Genomic DNA, 12,610 nt, shown 5'->3' with positions numbered 1-12,610 from the left:
GTTTTCCTGTGTTTCTCTAAGGGAGTTCTTCACGTCTTTCTTGAAGTCCTCCAGCATCATGATCAAAAATGATTTTGAAACTAGATCTTGCTTTTCTGGTGTGTTTGGATATTCCATGTTTGTTTTGATGGGAGAATTGGGCTCCGATGGTGCCATGGAGTCTTGGTTTCTGTTGCTTGGGTTCCTGCGCTTGCCTCTCGCCATCAGATTATCTCTAGTGTTACTTTGTTCTGCTATTTCTGACAGTGGCTAGACTGTCCTATAAGCCTGTGTGTCAGGAGTGCTGCAGACCTGTTTTCCTGTTTTCTTTCAGCCTGTTATGGCGACAGAGTGTTCTGCTTTTGGGCGTGTAGTTTTTCCTCTCTACAGGTCTTTAGCTGTTCCTGTGGGCCTGTGTCTTGAGTTCACCAGGCAGGTCACTTGCAGCAGAAAATTTGGTCTTACCTGTGGTCCCGAGGCTCAAGTTTGCTCGGGGTGTGCTGCCCACGAGCTCTCTGCGGCGGCAGCAACCCGGAAGATCTGCGCAGCCATTTCCGGGAGCTTCAGTGCACCAGGGTTCCAGATGGCGTTTGGTGTTTTCCTCTGGCGTCAGAGATGTGTGCAGAGTGCAGTCTCTTCTGGTTTCGCAGGCGTGTCTGCCTCTCTGAATGTTTAGCTCTCCCTCCCACGGGATTTGGGTGCAGAGAACTGTTTATCCGGTCTGTTCCTTCAGGTTCCGGCGGTGTCTCAGGCAGGGGTCCTGCCGCTCCTGGGCCCTCCCCCACGGGAACCCAGAGGCCTTATACAGTTTCCTCTTAGGCCAGGGATGTGGGGAGGGGTGGGCAGTGTTGGTGGTCTCTTCCGCTCTGCAGCCTCAGGAGTGCCCACCTGACCAGGCGGTGAGGTCTCTCTCCCATGGGGTCTGGGAGCAGAGAGCTGCTGCGGGCTGGGATCCAAGGGTGTGAGACTCCCCTTCAGATTCTTTTCTATTGTTGATTTTAAACCGTGTATTTTATGTTTGTTAAGTGCAGAAGTGGTATTAACAGACAAGTAGAAAGTTCTTTCATGGCCTGCCATCCTGTATGCACCATTTGACTGACAGCACCTCTAGTTCTTCATCTACTTTCAGCCCATTCGAATGTGTCTTTTGTGAGCCTGCCTGCTCTCAAGGCTCCTGTCGTCTCTGCTTTCCTCACCTCCAGTCTCCAGTATCTGTAGAGGTTACATTGACCGTAAAGTTTGGAGTGGAAATAAGCTTATAAAAAGTACTTGTTTTATTTTATGATTGTGAGTATTTGCCTGTGTGGAGGTCTATGTACCATGTGAATGCAGTATCCACAGAGGTCAGAAGAGGTTCTTAGAACCCCTCAGACTGGCATTACAGGGTTGTGATCTTCTGTCTGGGTGCAGGGAATTGAACCTAAGTCCTCTGGAGGAGCAGCTAGCCATCTCTCCACCTCTGGAAATAAGCTTCAAAATTTTGTTTAAGATCTATTTTTTATCTTTAATTTTGTATATACTTGTGCCTTTGTTATTTGATCTCTTTGCTCATTTTACCCTATTGCACATACTGCCTTTTAACATGACTAACAGGTAGAATTTACTTACTTTCTTAGTTACTTTTCACTTGCTGGGAAGAGGCACTGGCCATGGCAATATGTAAAAGAATCTGGAGCTCTTAATAGAAGAGGGCAGTAGCATCCATGATCATCATGGTGGCAGCAAGCAGGCATGGTGCTGGAGCAGTAGCTAAGAGTTTATACCTGATCTGTAAGCTGGAGGTGGAGAGAGCTAAATGAAATGCTATGAGCTTTTGAAACCTCAAAGCCCATTCCCAATGACACATCTCCTAATTAGGGTCACACTTCTAACCAAGTCTGTGGGGCCATTATCATTCAAACCACCACACTTACTGTAATAACTTATTTCTAGTGTTTTTCTGTCCCTGCTCCCCTCTTTGGAGACAGTGTCTCACTCTGTAGCTCTGACTGACCTGGAGCTTTTCTGATGTGTAGACTAATCTGCCCTCAGACTCACAGAGATCTGCCTGCACCATCACACCTAACTGTGGTCATGGATTCTTTTTATTTTAAAATTTCATTCATTCATTCATTCATTCATTCATTCATTCATCCATCCATTCATCTATCTATTTATTTTATCTGTCTGTCTATTGTTTATGTAACCCTGATTGTCCTGGACTAGTTTTGGCTTGAACTCAAGATCCACCTGCCAGAAGCCAGAAGCAGAATAGGCTGTTGGATCCCTTTGGACTGGTGTTGAGTTAGACCCAGGCCTTCTAGAAAAATAGCCAATATCTTTAACCCCTGACCCATAGGTCCAGCCCTATATTATTTTTTAAAGACTTACTTTTTTTAATGTGTGAGAATATTTGCATATGTATATGTATACCATATACATGTGGAGTGGAGTCCAGAAGAGGGCATTAGATCCTCTGGAACTGAAGTTTCTGGCTGTTGTATGCCACCTGATGTGAAATGAACTCTGAGCACCACGTGCTCTTTGCTCTAGAGCCTTATCTTAACCCATTAGGGCCTGTCCTGGAACTCCCTTTGTTTGTCAGGCTGGTCTTGAACTCTCAGTGATCTTCATGCTTTGCTTCCCTTGTTGTAGGATTAAAAACACATGCCACCATCCTTAGCCTATGATTATGTTTTTAAAAGCTGACATCTACCCATTCATCCATCCATCCGTTCATCCATCCATCTGTCCGTCCATCCGTCTGTCCTTCTTTATGAGAGCATATATACCAAGGCATGCATGTGGAGGTCCAGACAGCTAGTAGAAGATGCTTCTCTGCTACCATATGAGTTCTCAGGATGATTCAGGTTGTCAGGCTTGATGGCAAGCACCTTTACTGAGGAGCTAGCTACTTGTACCATAATTACATTTTATTTCTCATCTTCCAGTAAAATGTGCAACTCTAGACTAGAGCCTTTGAACTGTGCTATCCCTAGAGCAGTGTCTGGCAGGTAGTAGGTACTTAAATATTTGAAATTTGAGTCAGTTTTAAATAATTTCCTTGGAGATACATTTCTGAATATATACTGTGTAGTCAACAGATAAATTTGTTTTAAAGACTTTCGGAGTAGCTTAATTACTGTACAGACTGTATCAGTTTTTAGTTTTGCCTTCACTATATAGACAAGTGAAGAGTCTCTGTTTAACTCTGGCTTCTGCTAACTTTGCAGCAAATCCCAAGATCTTCTCTCATTTCTTTGCTTCTGGTGCTTCCTTACTTTGTTGTGGCTGGGCTTCAGGTCATTCATCATTTCTTCTATGTATTTTCTTTGAGCAGACAGACCTGAGTTTTATTGTATGTATGTCAGTGAAACAAAGGCATTACCTCTGGCTGTGTAGTATCTTTGTTAAGGATAATATCTGTTTCAGCTTCCTGTGTAATACTTAACACTAACTGAATTCACCAAAGTAATTACTTATGTAAACTGCATATATTTCTAGAGGCAAAAATTCAAACTTGTCTCAGTGTTCCTTTCCCCCTGTCCTTTGTGGGGGTGTGGGGAGGGGGAACATTGGTTTCCAGGCAGGGTTTTTTTGTGTAGCCTTGTCTGTCCTGGAACTAGCTCTGTAGAATAGGCTGGCCTCAAATGCACAGAGATCTGCCTGCCTCCCAAGTCCTGGAATTAAAGGTGTGTGCCACCACTACCCTGCATATCCTTTTTAGTTAGAGAAGTGAACGTGAGAATGGTTGAGTGGTTGCTTTGCAGGGAGGAGAGTGTAAAAAGGTGCTGCCAGTAATAAATTGAATGTGAAGTTGGTAGTGTTGTAGGAGTCAGTAGCATGGAGACATGTGCTGCCATTTGTTGTATAGATTTTCTGGAAGAGATATGAACAGAAAGGGTTCCAGTGACAACCAAAGAAACTGTCCCACCCTAGTCTGGCTCAGCAAACCCCAGTGACTTTATTGGGGCCACTTTCAGGAGCATGTGTGATTGAAAAGCAGTTGTATCACTGGAAAGCCCACCTGGCATGGTGGTAACTTGTGAAAGCTGTATCCTGGGGGCTCCCTGCATAGCTCACAGGCTTCTTTTATAACTTTGGAAATGAGTCTTCTAAGATTCAAGAGTTTTCTGAGCCTTGTTTATTGTTTGGTTTGCTTTGTTTTGTTGTGATACTGGGTCTCATTTTGTAGCTCTGGCTAGTTAGAACTTACCTCACACAGGATGTTTGAGGATGACCTCAAACTCACACAGATTTCCCTGGCTCTGCCCTGAGTCCTGGGGCTAAACGTGTGCCACCGGGCCTGACTTGAGCCTATTTTAGAGTCTAGAGCCTTGTCAGTTTTGCTTACTTCCTGGGTCCTGTGAGTTTGTGGGAGAGAACGTTTTAATTTGGAGGAAATAGTGAAGCAATATTATTTAACATATTTTTGGCTTGGTTTATATAGTAAGAACATAACATTCTTTCTGTTGCTGTGATGAAATACCTGACAAAAAGCAGTTTAAGGAAGGATGTGTTTGTTCTGTTTTTTACTCTTCATCATAGACAAAAAGACACAGCCTGCACAGCCTGCGCAGAAAACAATCTAGTCATACCCACCCTATCAGAAGAGAAGGATGAGTGTTCATACCCGATATCCTATTGGCTTTCGGATACTCAGACAAATCAATTACTTGAAGCAACTTAAGGGAGAAAAGGATTTATTCTTCTTAAACTTCTGGGTCACAATCCAGTGAGGGAAGTCAGGACAGGATTTTAAGCAGGAATGCATCAGAAGCCAAGAAGGAATGCTGTTAACTCTCACTCTCTGGTTCTCTTGCTGTCATCTACCTAGGGATGGACCCACCTGTAGTGGACGGGGCCCTTCCACACCAGTTCTAATCACGACAGTCTCCCACAGGCATGCTTGCAGGTCCTTTGGGCAGTTCCTCATGTAAGGTGTCCTCTTCCCAGGCGACTTTACGTTGTGTCAGGATGACACTAGAAACTAACTGGTATGCCTACCTGGCTTTACTGGTTTTACTCAGTCTGGTAGCTAGGATAGGGCTTCCTACTTAATTAGCTTTATCTTTAAAAAAAAAAAAATCCTTCACAGATATTCCCAGGGAGTTGTCTCCAAGCTAATTCTAGATCCTGCCATGCTGATGATTTAAATCATCATAGGAACTATGTTTAGGAGTGCAGTTTCTCTTTGAGCTCCTGACAATCCTCTGACCTTAGTCCCTGGAGTGCTGAGATCACAGGTGCCTGCTAACTTTCTGTTGCTATGAAGAGACTCAGTGGAGTTTGATGGTGGTACGAGGGCACCTGGAGTAGCAGCTGAGAGCTCATGCCAGGATCTGCAAGCATGAGGCAGAGGGAGGGCACATTGGGAATGGCAGGAGCCTTTCTTCTGAAAGCTCATATCCCACCCCCAGTAACACCTCCTCCATCGAGGCCACACCACCTAATTCTTCTCAAACAATTCCACCAACAGGAGACTTAACATTCAAATGTAAAGACCAGGAAATAGCTCAACAAGTGAAGGAGCTTGGCTTCCAAACCTGTTGACCTGAGGTCAAACCCCAGTACCCACTTTGTAGAAGGAGAGAACCAACATGTTGTCTTCTGCCCTACACACACACACACACACACACACACACACACACACACACACACACACACCACGGCCTAATGGACCAGATATGCACATGTGCATACAGACAGTCACAAAACACATAAATAAAATACATAAAGAAATTACAAACATTCAAATGTAAGTCATAGGGTCATTCAAACAGGAGACTTAACATTCAAATGTGAATCACAGGGCTATTCAAACCATCATTCTAGCTGTACATCAACACACGTTGTCATTTGACATGGCTTTGTTAGTCTTTAGAGTTCTACATGCAAGCCAGCTGTGTGCGTGCACCCGTGCGTGCGTGCGTGCGTGCGTGCGTGCATTTACAGAGGATTGAATCTAGGGCATGCTCTCACTGGATTACTCAGGAACGCACTTTGTAATCCAGATTGACCTTGCATTGAACTCTGGCCTCAGCCTCTTAGTAGTTGAGGCTACAGGCCTTTGGCTACCAGACTAGCTTCCCAAACCTGCCCTTTCTCATTGCTGCTGTTTTTTGATACAGGGTCTTAACTGTGTTGCTTGGATTAATGCCTAATGACATTTTTATACGTAGTGATTGATGATGAAACTTACTTGAATAACATCATTAGACTCAGGGTAATACTTAATACTTGTTCCTCTTTGGAGAATAAAGTGGTTGCTTTAAGATACTGGAGTTCCTTCCACTTTTATAAAGAGTTCGGGATGGAGAGGCTAAGCAATGTTTTCTCAATCTCTTCCAGCATTTGCTCTTGCAGAATTAATCGACAATTCATTGTCAGCTACTTCTCGAAATGTTGGTGTTAGGAGAATACAGATCAAATTGGTAAGAAAAATCACACATAAAGACCTTGTAATCTTTCTTGTTAGTATATGGGAAAAATTCAGTTTCTTTTGTGTAATTGTACTTATTTATACATGTCTTTATGTACTCACTTTTATTTATAATTTCTTTTTTAACACTCATTGTAAACACTTGAATATTCAGTGTTAATGCAGAAGGTTTTGTTAACTCCAGGGTAACTTATGAAATCAGTCTTCTGTTCCCAGACAGATTGTTTTTCCTCCCATACTTTTGGTATAAGAAGCATTGTGGGAATAGTGTATATTTATATATGCCTTTATTATTTTCTTAAGTTAAATTCTGAGAAATGATGTTTCCAGTAAAAAAACATTAAGAATTCTGAAGCTTTTGATAGATATAATTCAGTGTCTTTAAGAAAATTGTTTTTGTTTGTTCATTTGGTTTGGTTTTTTGAGACAGGGTTTCTCTGTGTAGCCCTGGCTGTCCTGAACCTCACTCTGTAGAGCAGCCTTGGACTCAGAGAATTCTTTCCCAAGCACTGGGATCAAAGGCACCACCACCTCCAGGCCACCTAGGAAAACTGTATTCATTTATACTTATACCCGTGATATGAGTAGGCTTACTGAATTTCATACTCAACTTTTCATGTTTTAAGTATTGATTGGAGTTTTCCTGTCTTTTATTTCATAGCTTTTTGATGAAACACAAGGAAAACCTGCTGTCGCAGTAGTGGATAATGGAAGAGGAATGACTTCTAAACAGCTTAACAACTGGGCTGTGTACAGGCTGTCAAAATTCACAAGACAAGGTGACTTTGAAAGGTTAGAAAATCATGCTTTTCCTTCGTACGGTACTTGCATATTTTAATAAGGTTAAGACCTCTAGTGTGCTCTCGGGTGTAGATGATGTGTTAGAGGGCTTGATTTTATCAGCATGTTTATTTTATTACAGGATGTTGTGATACATACTCCAAAATAGAACATGTGCTTTTCCACTGAATGATACTTGTGCATTTCTTGAGGTCTGTGTGAGTTGTGTTAACATTGAATATTTAATTAGGATGGTAGAATGGTGCTAATCTTTTTAAACCATCTCATACTACTTGAAAATGCCTAGAATTACATACAATTCATTAGAATTCTGTATTTTTATTTCCAGGCTCAGTTTTTCAGACTATCCCAGATATTATAGAACCGAACTTTGTATCAGAACACACTTGTAGACAATGCTTATTGCACAGGGGAGCTGGGTGTAGGAACTCATTCCTGTAATCTGTTTCAGTGTACTCTAGAGTTTCATCAGATGAGCAAAGATTTTTGGTGATTGTCAGGTTTTTGTGGTGTTGGCAGTAGAACTCAGGCAAGTGCCCTCTGCTGAGCCACTCCCTCAGTCCTTCTAGTCCAGTCTGACAATGTAGTGAATGAAGAACAAGGACCCCACCCCTTGCTATCATTCTACCTGGTTTGGATTACCTGACTATTTATTGGCTGTGGGACACTTGTCACAATACCTGACCTTGGTGTGTTACTTTATATGCTTAGGAAATGGGGATATAGTCTATGAAGGTTTTGTGAAAACTGAATTAAGAAGCGTAGCATCTTGAGCTAGTGCCTGCCATACAGTAAGCATGAGCTGTTGTCTTAGTTATTTCTTTCTTCTGGTGCAGCAGTTCTCCATAGCCATCCTTTGTACTGTTGTCACAAATGGGTGACACTCAAGAGTGGTTAAGAAGCCAGAATGAAGCTCTGCGTGGTGACATACACCTTTATTCCCAACACTCAATCAGAAGCAGACGGATCTCTTGGGGATAGCCTGATTTACAGAGCAAGTTCCAGGACAGCCAAGGCTGTATAGATAAACCTTGTCTAAAAAGGCAGCTTGGGGTGGGGACACAAGCCTTGAAGCACTATGATTTTACCGTCTGAGTGTATGATTTTGCATTTGCTTGACAAAGATAAAGAAAATTGATTTAAAAAAAATAAAGGAAAGTGGTAGGAAACTAGGGGAAGGAGCCAGGGAATCATCTTTCTGCCTTTGCAGTTGATTGGTCTGGTGCAGCCTACAGTCCAGCTACAGTTATGTGTTCACTGGACTCACAAGACACTGATTTTTCTCTAGATCAAAGATTTATTTATTTTATGTATGTGAGTACACTCTAGCTGTTTTCACACATACCAGAAGAAGGCATCAGATCCCATTCCAGATGGTCACCATGTGATTGCTGGGAATTGAACTCAGGACCTCTGGAAGAGCAGTTAGTTTTCTTAATTGCTGAGCCATCTCGCCAACCCCCATAAACCAACTTTTTTTTTTTTTTTTTTTTTTTTTCGGGGCTGGGGATTGAACCCAGGACCTTGCGCTTCCTAGGCAAGCGCTCTACCACTGAGCCAAATTCCCAACCATAAACCAACTTTTAACTCAAACCATTTTTGATACAAAGCACCCTTTTTCTGGATTAATTATGTATATGTGTATGTATGCATATGTACATACATGTATGTATAGTGTCTGTAAATAATTGTAGCTGCTGCATGTTCTTGACCCACTCCAATTTCTGCAACATCATCATGTGTTATCCTTTTAACCCTGGCATCCACTTGCATAGAATAAATCATTGGTTGCTTTTCTGCTCTTTTCAGTTTCAACTTGATACCAAGGGTGATATTATAAGAGACAGGCTATGGAAAAAGGAAGGGTCACGGAAGAAAACACCTTTTGCTTTATATTTGCTCTATTGAGAAATGTGAACATTTTAAGTTATTGATGAGAACTGTGAAGAAAATGTGATGAGACTGAGCTTAGCTGTTGTAACCGTATGTTTGAGTTGATTCTTTCTACAAGAAAGAAGGTGTTTCACATGTAATTCCAGTTACTTTCTTCTGTGTGCAGCCAGCATGTGTGTTTGTGTATGTGTGTTCAAGTGCCCACTAAGGCCAGAAGAGGGTGTCATATCCTTTGGAGCTGGAGTTCCAGGTGGTTGAGCCACCTGATGTGGGTGCTGGAGAATGATATTCAGTATTCTCAGGAGCACCAAGTGCTCCTAACTGCTGACCCATCTGTCCAGTCCCACTAATACATTTTTAACAGAAGGTAAAGTCCTTTGCAGCTTTTAATTTTTCTAGGTATTTTCATCAGCACCTTGACTTTTAGTTGTCTAGTTTGGCTTAAACATTTCTAGACCACAGAAATGGTTCGCTCTTTCCCGCTCTGGTTTTTAAGGAAGAGTCTCACTTTGTAGCTCCAGCTGGTCTGGAACTCGATATGTGGACCAGAATGGTTTTGAACTCACAGAGGTCCACCAGCTGCTACTCTCAAATTCCAGGATTCCAGGCATATACCACTAGCTTGGTTTCTCTTTTTGACTTTAAACAGTTGAACTCTGATGTATCTAGCTGTGAATCTTTATAATTTAATCCTCTTTGGAATTAATTTTTAAAAATTTGTGTAAGAAGTTTCCTTATATTTGGAAAGTGTAGCCCATTATTTCTCCAAATACTTTTTTTCTCTATTCTTCTTTTGCAATTATTTACATTTAGGTGCGATGATGATCCTTTAGCCCTCAAATGCCTTGTGTTCACGACCCAATCACTTATGTGTGTTTTACACTTTATTCTTTCCAAATGCAAAATCTAGATAATAAAAAGTATTTATTTTACTATTAATGATTTTTACTGATATATTTGGTAAAATACTCTTATACTTTATAGTTATGGTTTCTGTGTTTCAAATATCTAAATATAGTTGTTTAAATTTTTGTCTTGTAAGTAATTTCTTCTGTGACACTTATCTACTATGATTTTTTAAAAAAAAACTTTATTTTATGTGTGTTTATATCCATGTGTATTTTGTACCACATGCAGGGCTTTGCAGATGCTAGGCAAATGCTCTACCTCTGCATTACATCCCTAGAGTACATTCGATGATTTTGGTAGGGTGTTTTAGTGGGTGGGAGGTTTTAAGATTGAGTGTTACTATGTATCCCAGGCTGCCCAAACTGGACTGGCTTCTCCCTCTATCCCAAGTAGATTGTTTTAAAGCACTATATTGATACAGTATTTTCTTCTAGTGATCACTCAGGATATGTCCGGCCAGTACCAGTACCACGAAGTTTGAACAGTGATATTTCCTATTTTGGTGTTGGAGGCAAACAGGCTGTTTTCTTTGTTGGGCAATCAGCCAGAGTAAGTGAAAATTTTCCCTGACAGTGAAAACTGATCAAAATATTTTGGGTTTGACAGACTGTCAGGAACTGATGTACTTTTTAAATTGTTTGGCAGATGATAAGCAAACCTATAGACTCCAAGGATGTCCATGAGCTCGTGCTTTCTAAAGAAGATTTTGAGAAGAAGGAGAAAAACAAAGAGGCAATATATAGTGGATACATTAGAAACAGAAAGGTACAGTACATTTTATAGCTCAAAATTACACATTCATTTCTTTGACCACATAATAGGACAGGGTATTTTTCTGACTTATTACTGAGATGTCAGTGTTTTAAAAACTTGAAGGTAAGAGATTTTCAAAATGTTATATTTTCATATTTCCCTTTAGTTATATATAAGTAGCAAAATGATCATTTATGTATTTTTCCTTTTTTTTAGCTAAGACTTTTTATATAAGTTAACTTAGGAAACTATATAAATTACTTAAAAAGTTGCAGACCTTGGTTTGGATTTGTATTCACATTTTTTTGACATTTTATTCATTTATTTTATGAGGGGTGTGTGTGCATGTGCCACAGTGTACATGTGGCCAAAGGACAACCAGAAGGAGAGGGTTCCAGGGATTGAAATCAGGTTGGTGTCAACTGCCTTACCCATGAGCTACCTCTCTGGCACAGAACATCAATTTTAAAGTTTTTGTTATGAAGTAATAATAGGAATCAGGGATAATGTAATTTCAGGAAATTGGAACTTTAGAGGTGTGAGATTTTGTTACAGCCATATCCTCACATTTGCATATATCCCTTTATATATACATCTATACATAATAAAAGTAAGTCTTACTGATTTATTTATTTATTTACTTATTTAATATATGTGAATACACTGTAGCTGTCTTCAGACACACTAGATCCCATTACAGGTGGTTGTGATGCCCCATGTGGTTGCTGGGAATTGAACTCAGGACCTCTGGAAGTGCAGTCAGTGCTCTTAACCACTGAGCCATCTCTCCAGTCCATAAAAATAAGTCTTTAAAACACAAGTAAGGGGCTGGGGATTTAGCTCAGTGGTAGAGCGCTTACCTAGGAAGCGCAAGGCCCTGGGTTCAGTCCCCAGCTCCGAAAAAAAGAACCAAAAAAAAAAAAAAAAAAAAAAACACACACACACAAGTAACAGTTTTAAAATGTCTTTCTTACTTGAAAATAAATTGTGCATAATGCTATAGGGAACAGTAAAATACCTGGGTGCCAAGAAAGGCACTGACAACAGTTTGCTGGATTTCTTTACAGTTCAGTGTTTTAAAAACATGTATACTTAGAGCCTTGATTTCAACATTTCCTACATCAACATCTTGAGTATTCTTCATTTTAGAAATCTTTGTGGTATGCAACACATTTTAAAAAGGTTATGTGTGTGAGTGTTTTGTCTGAAAGCATATATATATATACTGCCTGTGTACCTGGCCACCCTGACACCAGAAGAGGGTGTTTAAATTGCTTCATAAGATTTCCAGTGAAGGTTGTACTATTATTTTATCTGTTTGAAAGATTTCTATATAATGATAAATACAGTGCTTGGTTATCTTTGTGTAACATTTTCCCCAAATTATGGAATTTTTTTCCCTATAGATTGTTAGAATTTGAATAGCAGTGACAACTTGAACTTTAAATGTTTATAATTTTTTGGTTTGAGAAATGAGACTCATAAATTACATATACTTTCAGTGACTTTGCACTGGAGTACTTATCTGGTCAGTTCCATATTTTTGTGGGTTGTTTGTTTCTGGTCTCCAATTGGTAGAACTGTTTGGAGAAGGATTAGGAGGGGTGGGTTCGTGGGAGGAGGAGTCAGCTGCTGCACTAGCACCACGCCTGCCTAATGCCCCATGATGGTCGTGACCTTACCACCTTTGAACCCATCGATCCAACTAAATGCTTTCTTTCATAAATTGCCATGGTCATGGTGTTTTATCACAGTAATAAATAAAATGGTAACCACAACAGAAGGTGGAACCTGAGATTATAGTATTTCTATGACAGGCCTCACTGTGCTGTAGTTTGTTTGTGAAATGTGGTA

General features: G+C 40.5%; 1 protein-coding gene across 6 annotated transcripts in view; it reads left to right on the top strand.

Moving 5' to 3' along the window:
• The window catches only part of Smchd1 (structural maintenance of chromosomes flexible hinge domain containing 1), a 148,414-nt gene that overhangs the window by 20,262 nt on the left and 115,542 nt on the right, over positions 1–12,610 (top strand). For all 6 annotated transcript variants that reach the window (XR_015628698.1, XR_015628696.1, XR_015628697.1 and 3 more), the window contains 4 exon segments: positions 6,310–6,392; positions 7,062–7,192; positions 10,438–10,552; positions 10,649–10,768. Coding sequence is in view for 2 of the 6 variants with exons in the window: in NM_001447330.1 (NP_001434259.1) it covers positions 6,310–6,392; positions 7,062–7,192; positions 10,438–10,552; positions 10,649–10,768 (449 nt within the window). In the remaining 4 variants the exon portion in view is untranslated.

The sequence above is a fragment of the Rattus norvegicus genome, chromosome 9 (assembly GCF_021556685.1).
Source record: "Rattus norvegicus strain SHRSP/BbbUtx chromosome 9, alternate assembly SHRSP_T2T, whole genome shotgun sequence".
Classification (NCBI taxonomy): domain Eukaryota; kingdom Metazoa; phylum Chordata; class Mammalia; order Rodentia; family Muridae; genus Rattus; species Rattus norvegicus.
The sequence above is the reverse complement of the archived record's forward strand: the minus strand, read 5'-3'. Positions and strand labels throughout refer to the sequence as shown.